Consider the following 15,508-nt stretch of genomic DNA (forward strand, 5'->3'; position numbering starts at 1 on the left):
TAGCATAGAAAGGGGCCAAGAATTATTCTTCTGAGTTTATGGGATTTTTCTGAATTTCTCCATTACCATTATTTTTTAAGTTTTATTTTGATGATTAACATTTTTAAGGTGTTAGCAATTTCATATAGGTTGATAGATTTTCAGCATATTGTCTTGTGAAGTTTTCTTGAAGATTTCCTCTGATTATGGCCCTTAAAGTTATGAGGACTTTCATATGCAGTTCTCTGTTGGGATAGTCCTTTTCCCTTTACCTTGAGGTTGTTATTCCTTTAGAACATCATCTCTATCACCATCCTGCTCAGCAGACTCTGTGTGCAGACCACACAAATGCAGGTAGGTCCCTTGTCGTCAGCATGGGGTGCAGGCAAAGTTTCCTGCTGTCTGCCTGCCACCTCTCCATAAACATACCTCAAAATAATTTGGTCTACCACGGATCACTGCTACTCTGTAATTTGCTTCCCCTTTCTAATTTGGCATGTATTTGTTTATGGAGTTATCCTTCTGTATGACTCTTCAACCAATTTCAAATCGATATAAATTAAGCTTTCCAGTAAGGTTCCGTGATGCAAATCAGATGTTTTAAGAAAGTCCAAAGCAGCCCTTGTCTGCCATCTCCACCTCCGGAGTGTATTGGACTGTAAAGAACGTGGCTGAATTGTCCTGTAGAAGGTATATCTGGAAGCAAAGTCTTATCTGCCCTTCCTTTATCTCTTATTAAATTTTTCTTCTATTTCTTATCATAATACCTTAAATCCTTAGTGATTCCAAAAGAAAAACAGGGGATTTGGGGCGGGGGGGGGGGGGGGGGGGCAAGTCTGCAAAACAAAGAGGTTTTGCATAACTTCTTGCCTGATGAAGCAGCAGCAAAGTTTTGAGGTTATTCTTTTTGCTTTCATGACTAATCTCCCCAGTCCTGGGTCAGTTGCTGAGAATACTTGACTATGCGTTTCGTAATTTCTCCGCTTGCTGGTTTAATTTCTTTCAGTTGCTCACTGTCATCGTTTGTAGTCCCTTAGGGTGTAGTTTGCAGAAGAATTTAACTAAAATTGATGTTTTCTTCATCAGATAAAGTGATGGAATCCCATGGACGGACATGATGAAAATTGCCTTAAAATAGCTTAAACTTAGTTTAAGTAAACTTAATGAAAAGATTTTTAGTTTCCAGCTGTTTATCAGATTTTTTCAAAATCAGTTTAACTTGCTTGTTCCACAGTTTTAAATGTCGCTTACATAGCCTTCCCTGAACAGCTTTTTCAGGCTGACTTTGGCTAAGTAGGTGTATTCGTAGACATGCGTTGAGGTAGTTTCTAGTGCTTCCATAAAGTACTTTAAGAATAATGGGAATTGGTAATATAATTTTACATCTTGTATGGAACAACTTGACTGATGCATAGGCTCACGGATACCAAAAGCTGTTTGAAATCAACCGGATCCTAAAAGCAGCTGTCTCGCCTTTCCCTGATCCTTGACTCCAGGTCTTGTGCAGCATGGTGAGCAGGATCAGGTCTCGCTGGGTTGTTGCTTTTTGACACACTTAACAATTTTTAAATGTTGTTATTCTTGTTCAAAGAGCTTGTCGGTGCTTTATCCTGGTTCTCCAGATCCCAGAGAGCAAGATGAGCTCTGAACCAAATGTATACATACGAGCATTTCTTTTTGCATATAGTCACTTATCTATAAAACAGGAAAGTCTTCAGAAAGCTAGAAGACGGATAAATCTTTAACCATTGCACTATATTTGTCAGTAATTTGGTTATCATGGTACGCGTCCGTAGCTAGTAATGAATACTTGTGTTGCCTGTTATTTTGGTCCTTTCTGTTGTAGGCTAGGGCCGAGTTCTCCCAGACCCCGTGGGACGGGTGGATTGCTGTCTTGCTTTGTCCGTCAGCTAGCAGGTGATAGACGGCACTGATGATAATGGCAAATACTCATGTCAATATTTCATTTTTTAAAACTGGCACAGTTGTTTCCTTGCTGCTTAGTGAACCCAGCTTGTTTTCAGAGCAGAGCTAAGTATTTGTATTGGTAGATCGAGGCACAATTCAAGTACTTTTAGGAATTGTATCTTTCAGAGTAAGTTGGAGCTAAATGACTTAAGGATTTGTCTGCTCTGCCCCTGCCTCTGTGTAGGTGTCCTTATGGAACAGTGCGTCTGACATTCTGGGAATTTCAGGCATTTTTGAGCTAACCTTTTTAAAGGCAAAACCCCTCGATCTGATTCTGTTTACGCTAAAGGTGCTTGCCCTTCTGTGAGGATCTGCCCTTGACGTGAGGTTTATGGGTGCGCTGGAAAGAACAGGCAGCGCTCAACTGGACTCGGGTGGACTGTACTGGCATTTGGGTGGCACCAGCTGACGAGGCGGGATGTTTCCAGTATGGTAATTGAAGCACTTCATGTTTACATTAGGTGCCCCATAGATTTTTGCCTATTCTGAAATTTACAGGGGAAAAGATGAATAAATAGGATCTATAAGCCTGCTAACTTTTTTTATACTGCTCTACTTGCAGAGAGGTTTGCTACGGATGCAGACGACAGCATAAGTATGAACCGGTCAGAATTTGCTGGCTCTATCCCAGATGAGGTTGATGGGGTGGATGCCAAGGAAGGCTGCATGGCAGAGCTGCTATTTCCAGTTTGCCACCAGCTCTGGCCTATGGCAGCGTGAGATGCAGGAGAAAAACATGCTTTGAATTTTGTAACTGGTAACGGCTTGGGAGCGTAAAGATGCGCAGCTCATTATATATGGAGCTCGTCCTATATAGGTGACCTGCAGGCCTGTTGCCGAGCACGAAGAGGAGGATGGCGGTTATCATTTGGGTGCTAGCAATCCTGGGTTGTCAAAAGTCTTGGGTCTGCATCCAGTTTGGGGAATTCAATAACTAGAGTTGCTGGGAGGTGTGGGGAGCGGTTCAGGAAGCACTTGTTTGTCCTTTGCTATCTGTGAACAAGAGGTATGGGAGAAGTGGCCTTCATCAGTGCAGGCAGAGGGGATTTGCCCATCCTCCCTGCCCTGGCACACGTGTGGAAGTTGTATATAATCAGAAAAGGCTTTTCTCAGTTTGTCCACAATGTGTTTTGTACCAGCGTTACCTTCTTATCATTCTCGGCAATGCACGAGACACTGGATGCGCAACGCTAAAATATTTCAAGTCCTCTGTAGACACCGACTCCCAGACCTGCGCTGATGCTGCAGAGAAATGGGCTGGATCTCTCTGTCCTCCCCCTGCTTGGTAACTGCTTTCCCCTCGAGCCTGTGACCATGGGAGGGTGCAGGAGGAGTGCTGCTCATCCCAGAGATTGTATAGCATCACCTGAGCCAGCACCAAACAGCGATGGAGTCTGGGCATCTGAATTTAGGTAACACCTGCAGCCTGTGAGGCTGCGCCCACGGTTTTTGTCCAGGAGTGAATTTTTCATGGCTCTCGCAAATATTTTGTAGAGTCTGTCACCAGGCGTTGCACGCCACTGGTGCCCAGAGGTGTCTGTGAGACCAGGGCACTAGTGAAAACGGGAGCAACCACATCTCGAAGGAGGAAGCTCTAGCGAACTGTTCGACTGACCATGCTTGATTGTCCCTCTTAACACTGGCTTTTAACACCACAAGTAATGAAAGTAGTTTCCAGCAGTAAATTTTCTGCATCTGCTTTATTCGTAACATGGACAGCAGTGGTTGTGGAAGTGAGCCAATGCAGCGCTGCGGCTGTTGCATCCTAAACACCGTTTCGAAAATTAAATTCACTGTTATAGCAGGTGTTGCCTAGCCTTCGCTTGGCCAGCTTAGATTTATTACAGTCCTTTCCATCGATACAGGATGTCACCTGGAATAACTGAATAGCATCTATTTACATTTTAACTAAGGCGACCACTTAGGGTTTTGGTCTGAAGGTGGGTGAGCCCCTTGGTGTGTGGCCTGTGCCGAGTGAGAATCGGGGATACCAGCGCTGGGGTGGCTGTGCAGGTGGATGCTCATCTGGGCTGTTTTGATGATGTTGGGGGAAGACCAGGTGTCTTTATACTGGTATGACTGGTTAAGGAGGAAGGAGTGTGGATGCCAAACGTGGGGGAAAAAAATATATCTTTAAATCCTGCATTTTCAAAACCAGCTAAGTATTCACCTGTGAGGCCATCAAAATTCCTGTTTCCGTTTGATTTCAAGAATTGTATCACAAGGAAGATAAGTTTGTGCTGTGGTCTGAAGCTCATAAAATTTTCATTAAGACTTTGAATTTTAGGAAAACTTCTTCCAGTGGCACTGGAGAAAACTTGGTGCAATTTTTTTCTCTGATACAGCTGTATATTTTGGGGGGGGAGAGGTAAGAAGGAGCTTGAGGATTGTATATACAGAAATTAGCCGGTTTGATGGGTGAACGTTTTGATCTCAACCCCAGTATTTTCTGTGCAGGCTAATGTTTTGGGTGTTACCAGGCCAAGTTTCGTGAAGACCAGACTGCAGTCTAGCCCGAAGGTGATGTGGTCTTGGACAGCACTTGAGATTGGTGTCAGCAATTCATTTTGAATGTCACGTTGTCAAAGTTGAAAGTACGCGTAAAACAGCAGCAACAAACAGCAAAATCTGAGCGCAGGTGATGGTTGGGCTGGTACTGCTGGGTCAACACAAAAGCGACTGAACTGGAATTCGCCTTGTCTAACCTTTCCGTTTGGTATTTCACGTTTCTCCAGTAATCTCTTTCCCAAAAGTGGGAGTTACTGTTGCACCGAAACAAGGTTGTTCGTACAGCGTTGATGGAAAGAGGATTTCCTATGAGAAGTGGCTGAAAACTTGTCCCAGTTACCCCAGGACTGGCCAGGTACCCTGTGACTCTCAAGTCCAGAAGCTGCACCTGAAATCCTCCGGTTCTGCTGAGTCACGAGCAGGCAGGAGGCTGGAATTTGTCTGAGGAAAACTCGGGCTGCTGCCAGCTGGGTATGGTCATGGCAAAGGCAGGATAAATAAGCAAGTATTTAAAAATATTAGGGGGGGGGGGGGGGGAAGGTTTCTGTGTCCCTTAAAAGAGGGAAGGGTGCTTCAGACACTGAGAAACCTGTCCTGTTTCTTGTAACCTTGTGCCAGAGTTCTGTGTGACTGGGTTGAAGCAGAGATTGATGTCCGTAGCTTTTAGCTCTATTTTAGCAGCGGTTTGTCTCATCTGGTGTGAATGTCACAAGCATGAGAAGGGATAAATGAGACACTTCCTAAAGGTCCTTTTATTTTTCTTTTTATTTTTCAAAAAAATACACTCAAGGACACCTGGGCTGTCTTGGGTTTGAGCTGCTTGCGAGCTGAGTCCTGCCTGTTTTCTTTTTCATCTCCCGCCTCCCTACGAGACCGTTGCTTTGGGGCATAACAGGGAATTGCCACAGACCACTTAAAAATCTACGTGCTACTTCTGTAATTCGCTGTATGCCTGTCATGCTATCAGAAAGATTTCTCTTAGGGATATATACTGAAGAAGGAAAATATTTCCTTGTGCTAAGAGAATTGGCCTGCCTTTTAAGACAGGAAAAGGCAATATAGTGTGTGGCGTTTCAACTTTTTGACTCTCTCGCTCTTCCTTCATTTGCCCTCGTAGTGAGTGTGTGGGTTTGTGTTTCTGGGGTTTTTATGTGTTAAACAATGGCTGGACTATGGTGTGCAAAGGCAGTTCCCTGTGAGAAATTCACTCCCCCCAGGAAAACTTGGCTCGCCGCCTCTCTGTAGCCCAGGAGGGTTTGCTGGCAGAGCCCCCGAGATGCCGGGGAGCATGTGATGGCTGGCTGTGAGCGCAGGCTGGCTCATCCGCGCTGCCGGAGCCGGGGGAAGGACTGCGGAAAGTTATCCAAGGCCGCCCTTAAAGTTTAATGTGCAGAGAGGATGGCTAAATTGTCGCCGGTTTTCTTCGGTTTTGGAGCTACCTTTGCTATGTGCTGAAACGCCGCCTTGCTCTGTATCGTGGGGGTTTTCTTTAGAGCTGCGTAGAATAATAGCTCCTTTATGAACGTCTGCGTTATTGAGGTGATTTACATAACGAGGAGCTGATCCCATTTCACCTCCGTCCGCCGTCCGACCCTTGGAAGGTTGCATTTATCAGTGATTTCGCTCGCTGCCTTAGCAAAACGCTGCGGTCAGCAGGGAAGGTGGAGCCCGGGCGCGGGCTTCCCTGCCGGCCCCAGCACGGCCGGCGGCTGCGCCCCGTGATGCCGCCGTGACTCACCCCGGCTCCCCGCGCCGAGCCAATGGCCCCGCCGTGTTTCTCATCGGAGCGGCCTATGCGCGAGCGCCCAGACGTCTGACGTGGCTCTGCCGCGGGGAGGTGTCAGCTGGGATTTCGGAAAGTCGGGGCCCGCTGCGTCAGGGCTCGCCAGACTGAGTAATCGGTGCAGAATTCAGGACGAGCCTCGCTCGCCGAGGGGAGGCCGTCGGTGGCGCGGGGATGGCTGCTCTGCCGGTCACGCTCGCCCGTGCCGTGTGCCCAGTGAATGCAAATACAAGCTGATCTCGAGGTCTCAGCTCAGTCCGCCTCGGCTCTGCCTCATTGTCCTCCCCGATGGGGCTTTGCCTGCAACTTGTTTGGGGAAGGAGTTAGGAAATGCTGAGGAAGGGCTGTGGGTGATAGGTGACAGCTGCTGCTTATATGCAGAAGGAGCTAATAGATTGCTTATCTGATAATTCGTCCTAAGTTTAGTTGGGGGAGGGGGGGGAACTGTCATTATTGGCTTTATGGCAGAGCAGCTCATTGCATGTCAATCCAAGACACACACCCCAAAAAACCCCCAACCAAACTACCTCTTCCCTGGCCCACATAAGAAAATGAAGTACAAATGACACGGCATGTCACTGATGGAAATCTGTTTCTGCTTTTCTTTTGCTGTGAAAGCCTTCTTTAGGGACACACAGGGAGACCTCATCCTGTAACGGAGATGCAATGCTTTGTTTCTACCCCGGTAGGTTTCCCCATGTCCGTGACGTGTTGGCCGAGGCTCTGCGGCTCCTCTCCGCCCTCGGAGCGGCCAGTCGCTGCCCTCTGGACTCCGTGATCCCCGACGGGCGTCATGAGCATTGCAATCCCTCTGGGAGTCACCACACCAGATACGTCCTACTCCGACATGGCTGCAGGATCGGAGTGAGTGTTACCCCATGGAGGAGGGGAGGGTGTCAGAGGGCTGCCCTGGAGTGGGGCTGCAGGATCGGTGCCGGTGCTTTCTCCACTCAGCAGAAAGGGGGTGCTGCTCCGCTGGCTGTGTGAGAGATGAATGCAGAGACAGACTCTGAGTGTTTAACAAACGCAGTGTTACGAAAATTGGTAAGTTTGACACAGGAGATGGGGAGAAGGAGAATTCCAACAGTATGAGGCACTCGACCATGGGTTTTGTGTCAGCTTGGCTAGTAAGTCTATACTCAAGTTGTGTGTTTGCTGTACCCATGCTTGACGTTGGCAAGGTACAAGCCAGCTCCTTTTCCAAAAGCTGTGTTATATGAGGGGTCAGTGCGCTGAGCCTCCCTCTCAGTAGAGCACACTAGCTCAGACTCAGTACCGATCTTACATGACTGATTTCTGGACCCCTTTGGAGCTTGGCCAGAGATGTAAGACAGCATCAGCCTGTGTAGACACCTTCATTTTGTTTCTGCCCCTGAGCAGGTTCCAAGCAGCACACATCAGCGGGCAATCCTTCAGGGTCCCCACCACAGGACCCTGTGCAGGGCCCTCACCACGGTCCTGTCTCTGAGGCCTGTTGGACCATTGCTTTTAAAAGACTCTGCTTCTGCAGGAGTCAGGAACATTTCAACTCCAGAAAATATTGCATTGTGATCTTTTCTTAAAACCCTTGTTAGAATGATGTCAGCTCGGATGAGTACTATGTTGTTGTCGGGGGCGAGAGGGAGGGCTCAAGTTATTTCTGTGTGCTTCTACCTCCTGCTTTCCTGCATCCTTCTTTGAAATACGGACTGTAGCATCTCTTCACACAAATTTACAAAGGGCATTTTGGAGATATATTTCCCCAGTGCATTACTTAAAGGTACCTACTGTGCAAATACCTGTGTGTCAGATTGATCAGTGTAGAACAGATATCACTCCAGACTCTATTAATTTTGAGCTGTAAGAGCAGTGGGCTAGGGTATGAATCATTGTTTTTTCCCTTCCATCTTGCCCCGATTTGACTATGCACAGAGTTTGACTACACAGACGCACTCTCTGCACGGCTGCTAATGCTCTTTTTTGTCTGTCTTGGCACTGGCCCCATTCTAGGCATTCTTCTTCGTGATGCTTCATTCCATCCTAAAGCCCATATTTTTACATGTTGTTTTTAAACGGGGAGTCAGAATCTAGTAAGTCACTCATCTGCAGTGGGTATATGATCCTTCACTTTTCAAGATTTAACGTTCAGTATTGCTTGTCACCATGCTTCTCCCACACCAGCACTTTAAAGACTCAACATACAGGAATTTTAAACTGTTTATGACAGGGGAAAGAGTGCTAAATAGTTTACTCATGTACTAGGCACTTTGCTTTCAGAGCTGAGCATGATAGAGAGGAGAGCCAGATATATCTACACATGTCCCTTGTAACATTTAAATATCAAAAAGACTGTCTGCAAACCTTCTGCAAAGCATTTTCTTTTTCCCCGGTTGTAAGAAATTTGTAGATCCAACTTGAGGCTAGGCTGGAGTGCTTTGAAAAAAGGCTTTTGAAGATTTCTGAACTGGTTTCTCTGTTTTCTAAAAACTGGGAATGCCAGGACTTTATTCTCCAGGCTTTGCATTGATGCACTGTTACTTATCGCTGAAGTGTCCTTCGTGAGTCTGTTCAAAGTTAAGGCTATCTTCCACTTCTCCTTTGAAACTCTGCTAGTTTGTTGTGTGAAGTCTGGGGTACCTGAGCTTCTTGTCTCTTATAAGGGATTGATTTCAAACATGTGCATCACGAAGGGGATGGTAAAAGGAAAGCAGTGGGAAGGTAAAAGGAGAACTAGCTGGCCCTCTTTTCAGGCTGAGCTTTAGCATCTTCCCCGGCCTCTGATACAGAGGGGAGGTGAAAACGCTGAAGGGTGTTTGCGATCATTTGAGGGTGACACGGAGGCTGCAGAGCAGTTTTGCTGTGTTAGTCTGACTGTGTACTGGAAGCTGCTGAAGCTCCTTGGCGGGCTGCTGCTGAGGAAGCGTGGGCCCCAGCGTTGTTGCCCCTGGACACCGTTGCACCAGCAATCTTGAAGTTTTATTGCTAATGCTTGCGGCAGCATTGCTGGTATTCCAGGCTGACTGCAGTTAGGAATGTGGGTGACTTGGACAGAGGACGGATCTAGCGCTTAGGCTCCTTTCTTTCTAATGTTGTTTCCGAAAATACGATTAAATCTGAATGAATTTAACTGTATGCCAATCTGGAAGTCCTAAAGGACTGTTGCAAAGATCCAGCAAGGCTGGATTATGTGGCAAGCTCTACACAGTGTCTTTTATTAAGAAGTGTATCCTCTGAGAAGTATCGCCACCTATATCTCCTGCTTTTGACAATTCATCTGGCTGTAGTTACATTGAAAACCAACTGAATTTATCATGTCATGCTCTTCAATCCTGAGCTACAGAAGTGCGGTTTGCATAGGTTTAAGGTCTTCTACTTTCTGCAGTTCTTTGTACAATGAATTGTTGCTCCTTTATGTTGCAAAGACAGATCCACCTTACTCCAGAGTAAGCCAGAAGCTCAGAAGGTTAGTGCATTGGAGAGTATATTGGGTTTAGTGGCAGGGTGGGGCAAACCTCAGCGCAGCAGAGATTTCCAGAGCTAATAGGAAGTCCAAAGGGCACAGGGGTTACTGTTCTTGGGTGGTGTCTGAACACTGCCCCATGCATGACCGGCGGCCGTTGTAGTTTGCGTACTGCCCGATTCACGCTGACAATGTAGGACCCACTGAGAACCCTGCGAGATCTCACCAGAGCAGCAGAGGTCTAAGGTAAAGTTTTCCTTTCCTGTATTTTTCTTCCCTGCTTGCTCAGCTGCATGCTATAATTTTGAAGATTTTACCTGCAGACATGATTCAGTGATATTCTTCTGTATTCTGATATGGGCCCTACTTCTGATCTGTGCAGAGGTTAGCTGTCTTGTATCTTCTGCTTGTAACAGACTGTGTTTCCTTGCTGGTATTCTGTCTGTAGCCTCATTACCTAATATTCCCCGCATTGAATTGCAGCTGTCCCTCCTCTGAGTAGGGTTTCTGCAGCTTTCTGCTAAGGATATACCTTTCATTTTAGCTGTTTTTTTTCACCACCATGTGGTGGAAGAGTGCATTGTACCTCAGCAGCAAATTTCCCGTTTAGCACATTGCACACCATGTTGCTGTATAGAAAGCGCAGGGCAAATCTGATTTGTCTGTGGCCACTGTCTGTCCAGGTCATGAATTTTGTTGCCTCTTTGTAACAGGAATCTCCAACTCCTGGTAGTTGCTGTCAGGACAGCTGCAGGTTTCATGCAGACTTTATCACAGGACGTTGGACTCAGCTAACAATTAGTATCTGAGGGAGGGATAAACAAGCGCGGCTGCAGGAAAGCTGCTTAGCTGCTATGTGAAATAATCTGTTGCAGAGATAACATGGCAGTACTGTTCAGTGGCTTTGAGATTAGGCTGGCTGAGTTCAGATCTGAATGCTGAACTAGACCCAACTTCCTCAACTATAAGGAAACTGAGCTTCGTACCTGCTAATTATCTTTTTAACTTCCTAGATTGAGACCCAGTTTAATGAGTTATCCAGGGTGGCCCTTACTCAGTTCCTTCCCTCTGAAAGCAGGTTCATCCTGTACAGCTTCTGCACACATGATGCCTGGTGAAGCGCATAATAACACCTCGATTTCGTGAAGTTTCTTCATTTTGAGCTCATGTGTTGAATAGAAAAGAGCAGTGAAATACTGGCACTAAAAAAAATGATGTTGTATTGATGGGTTTTACTTCTGGCCCTTTCTGCAGCCCAGAGTCTGTGGAAGCTAGTCCAGCTGTCAGTGAGAAGAATGTGTACTCCAGCCACGGCTATGGGGCCACCCAGAAACACAGCTATCGCGGGCTGCCTTACGCAGTGAGTACTCTCTCTGCAGTGAATCAGCTCTTTACTGTCTACTTTACTCTTTTCTCCTTGTTGCATCGTTCTTTGCCTGTTAAGCCTTAGGAGTTTTGGCTTATTTATGAGGGAACACTGAGTTACAGCTGAGTTCTGCCATGCATTTCGCATTTGTGTGTTTATTGTTTATGAAGTCTTGCATACTCTATAGCAAGCTTTATTAGTGTTCTAGGTGATAGATTTTTAACTGAATGAAGTATATGAATGAAGTGTGAATATATGTGAATATATAATATTTTCATGTTGGTAATTTTATGCCCCGGTTGGTTTATTGTGCACTATTTATACTTGTTTCAACTGCGCAGTTTTCATATTGGTAACTTATAACTATGAGAAACGAGGAACAGTCAGGAAGAGTGGGAGCATGGCTTGAAACTATGGGATGAACGGGATGTCACAGGATCATTGAGGTTGGAAGGGGCCTCTCGAGATCGTGTGATCCAACCCCCCTGCTCAAGCTGACTCTGCTGGAGCGGGTTGCCCAGGACTGTGTCCAGTTGGGTTTTGAATATCTCAACAGTCGGAAACTCCACAACGTCTCTCTGGGCAACCGGTTCCCATGTTTGACCACTGATGTCATCTTGGATTATTAGCAGTGCGACGGTTAATGTCGAAATAGCCTAGTTGTTTTCATAGGTTTTGAATTTAATTCATTGGTGCAGAATAAAACTATTCACATCTTTCAGAGCTATTGCTGTACCTTCTTGGTAGATTGAGGAAGTCACACTACTGTTTTACACCAGTTGTTAAATAATAACCTGGGAACTGTGGATTTGGGACTTCAGTTTCTAGGCATCATATCTTCACGTTAAAAGTAGTACTGCAAATACTCGTTTTCAGGATCATAATTATGGAGCCCCTCCTCCTCCAACGCCACCAGCCTCTCCTCCTGTTCAGACCATTATACCTCGTGCAGAACTGAACGGCCTGCACTCGCCTGATGAGGAGAACTCCGGGGACAGTGAGAGCTCCTCAGAAGGAGAATCAATTCCCACTTGGTGCCACTGCAGTGTCTCCCAAGATGGTTTCCTCCTCAAGTGTGAAAAGTGCAGGTAAGCTTTGGTGCAGTGCAGATCTGGACTGCTCCTTGTGTTGATTTCTCATACCGAACCGTGTCACGTTTGGGCTGTGGGACGGACTTCCTTTTGCTAACTGGAGCGTTCTTTCCAGTGCTTTACCCAGTATTGACCCTCCTCCTTTGCGTTGTCAGCCTGACAAGTGTTGGTGGCACCAGGAGTGGAGATGAGGATGTTAAATCGATGTTCTTATCATCCTGGGCCCCACTGAGGGCACGCATCTTGTGACATCCTGTTGAATTTCAAGTGACTTTACTCCTACAAACCAGCTTCAATTGTGCATTCTCCTTTGGCAGAGGAATGAGCAGGGGGAAGGTGATCAGACTCCGCCGCCGGAAGCAGGACAACGTCTCAGGTGAGCTTGAGGTTGTACTTCTGATAACAGTGACTTTTGCTTTCTTTCTACAAGACCTTTGTCTTTTGGCTGCTGTAATCATCTAACTGTGATCAGTGCCTGCTAACGTTCTTTGCCTCCCAACCACTGGGATTTTCTCCTCTCCTTCTACCTCACCTCAGTTAGCTCTTGGGAAAAACAGATTATCTTGTGAACAGAAAAGGGAAATGTTTATCAGTGCCATTCTGTGAGATGTCAGAAGTTTGGGAGACCTGGTCCCAGTTTGGGTGGGAAAACTGAGGTGGTATAGTTTTCTCAGGGAAGAGCTATGCAGGGTCATCAAGTCGTCTTGATGAAAATAGACATAAGGGTGAGCTGTTCTCTCTGGGATGAATAAAAACGTTGCTAACGAAGCACTCCTCTCTATAGGTGGGGACAGCAGTGCAACTGAGAGCTGGGATGAAGAACTATCTCCCTCTACAGTGCTGTACACAGCTACGCAGCACACCCCTACAAGCATCACGCTGACTGTCAACCGCGTCCGTAGAAGCAAACCTAAGAAGAGGAAGAGGAGTACAGAAAAAGCTCGCACTGCTCCAAAGGCCAAAAAGATCAAGGTACGTGGAATGAGACAAGGTTGCTGCGGTTCCTACCAAATGCTGTGTGGAGTATTGTTGACAAGCTGGCAGTAGACAAGAAACTTTTGTCCTGTCAGGAATTGCTCTTTCTGGTGTAATAATGTGACGCCTTGTATTTGTGACCTGCTAGAGTACGTGGCTGTTGGTTTAAAAATTACCTTACTGGAACTCCACCCTTATTTCCTAATGCTGTTCATTCATGCTCAGAGCTTGGATTCGATTACATATTTTCCCTTCTGCTCTATTAGGATTTGGGGAAATAGCTTTTGGAGTCTGTCTGTTTGTGGCAAAGGGGCAGTGTGTGAATGGAATGAAAAACGAAGGGAGCATGGCATTTCTTAGCAGGCTATGTTAAGGAATCTGGGCTGCAGAGCTTCTTGGCACTGTTCTTCAGGGACAGAGATAGTGCCTGTGTGGAAAACTATGTAGGTAGTGATGAAGATTTGTTGAGGGATGACTTTACTGTCTTGTTTGTGACGGTTTGGGGACTGAAATAATTTTGGATTGCTTATATTGGAATGCCTGTGTGTGAGCAGCTGGTTCTTTCCCATCATCTGCTAGCTTTACCATTCTTTTCCCCAGGTTAGGGTTCCCTTGAAGTTCTTCTGGTAGGCACTGATTAAATAAAAAACTGGGAGCAGGAGCCATGTGAGGTCTTCAGGTTTGTTGTTGTGAACCAGCTTGATTCTGTTGCTGGCCCTTTCTTCTGTCAAAGCAAGTGCGGTTAGTCGGGACAGTTTTGGTTTTGATCTTGGGATTTTTACTAAGTATGAGGCAGGCCTTTATAGTTCAGAAATCCTGGCCGTCAAGCTTTTCAGCAGTTTCCACTGGATTTGCATTGCAGAGCCTTTTTGTTCAAGTCCATTGCTTCTTGTGTAGGTCTTCCTGTAATTCTTGCCATCTTTTGTCTGCTGGAGTAAGATCTAGTGTGGTTCTGGGATGCTAATTCTGAGGAAATATGTAATACTTTGGTTTTTCTCTCTCTCTCTCCTTGTTCGGGGGACAGGCCTTTCGAGAGGGCTCACGAAAGTCTCTGAGGATGAAGGTGAGTAGAACTGAGAACCCTCTGTGATGGTGGTGGGGGTTTTGCCCTGTATTTCGTGCCTCTCTTGGTTTGCCTGGGGAATTTCTGATTGTGGGATCAGCCTCGGAATAATCTCAAGCCTTACCGTGCACCACAGGCAGGCCTATTCAAAAGGGTATCACAGGAATTGCCCCTTGAACCTTGCTTTTGCTTCAGGTAGCTTTCTGTAAGGTAATGTCATCCAGTTCCAAGAGAGGTGACTGATTCATGACACTTGGGAGTGGGGTGTTTGATGTAAGGAATGTAGAACTGGTTGTGGCCACTCTGCTGTGAGGTCAGTTATCATTTGATGGCATCAAAGCTATTTTAAGCTTGGGCATCAAAGTAATACACAAATTTAATGTTGGGAGTCCCTAGCAGTGGTGCCTTGTTTCTCTCCACATCCCCTTGCTAGGGATGGATGGGACAATACATTTATCTCTGACTTTCTGCAATACTGGAAGTTGTGGCTATCTGATGGAAATTTTATTTTACAAAAAAAGTAGGCTTGCACTTTGAGCTAAACGTGTTCGTAGAAACACAAGAGGTGCCTTAAAGTTCACTCAGTTCTGTCTGACCCCAGCACCGCAGCTGACAGTGCCTTCTAGCAGGTGGCTCAGAGGAAACAGGACAATCCTGTGGTGCGTCTGTCTGTATGCACCTATCTCCATAGCACGCAAGCGCCTTGAAAACTCTTAATGCTTTTAATATATATGACGAAAATAATGATTGCTCTTCAGCAGGCCTTGTCATTAATACCTCAGTGTCACATATGTCTCAGTCCCTTATGAAGCCAGTTGAGTTACCGACCTCTGAAATACTATTTGTTGAATTACTTCAACTATTGTCAAGTAAAGAAGGAAGCTTTTTTTTTTTTTTTTTTCCTACCAGCTTCTTTTTTCCCCTCCCTTACAAGATAGTATAAACGGATTACCTGATTTTGCCCTCTCTTCTTTACACTGCTTAGGACTTGCAGTTTTAACCCTCTGGGTATTAGCTTATGCTCTACATTCAGTTTCTTGAAACCCTGATGACCATTTAGCTAGAAGGTTCAGAATTATTTTTGGATCGCTCACTGCAAAGATTGAGATGCAGTCAGCATCATCTAGCATTATGTTGGACATGAGTGGGTTGACTGTAGGACAAGCCTACATGAGATTTATTTGCCTTTGTGTGTTCTGTTCCTTTGTTTTTTTAATCTGCTTAATTATTTTTCCAAAGTGACTTAAAAAACTTTTTTTCTGGCCATCTACTAGCTTAATTTTCTTGTACGTAGCAGTGCCAAGTACCAACTCTCAAGTCTTGCACAGGGTTCTCC

At 45.8% G+C, this 15,508-nt stretch overlaps 1 protein-coding gene across 7 annotated transcripts in view; it reads left to right on the top strand.

Annotated features, from left to right (window-relative positions):
- SETD5 (SET domain containing 5) overlaps positions 1-15,508 on the top strand; it is a 68,769-nt gene that overhangs the window by 19,461 nt on the left and 33,800 nt on the right. For all 7 annotated transcript variants that reach the window (XR_014229119.1, XM_082321051.1, XM_082321052.1 and 4 more), the window contains exons 2-7: positions 6,928-7,102; positions 10,932-11,037; positions 11,920-12,131; positions 12,452-12,510; positions 12,919-13,106; positions 14,134-14,172. Coding sequence is in view for 6 of the 7 variants with exons in the window: in XM_082321051.1 (XP_082177177.1) it covers positions 7,032-7,102; positions 10,932-11,037; positions 11,920-12,131; positions 12,452-12,510; positions 12,919-13,106; positions 14,134-14,172 (675 nt within the window). In the remaining variant the exon portion in view is untranslated. The remainder of the gene's footprint in view (positions 1-6,927; positions 7,103-10,931; positions 11,038-11,919; positions 12,132-12,451; positions 12,511-12,918; positions 13,107-14,133; positions 14,173-15,508) is intronic.

This window comes from Platalea leucorodia (genome assembly GCF_965183815.1).
Source record: "Platalea leucorodia genome assembly, chromosome: 9".
Taxonomy (NCBI): Eukaryota; Metazoa; Chordata; class Aves; order Pelecaniformes; family Threskiornithidae; genus Platalea; species Platalea leucorodia.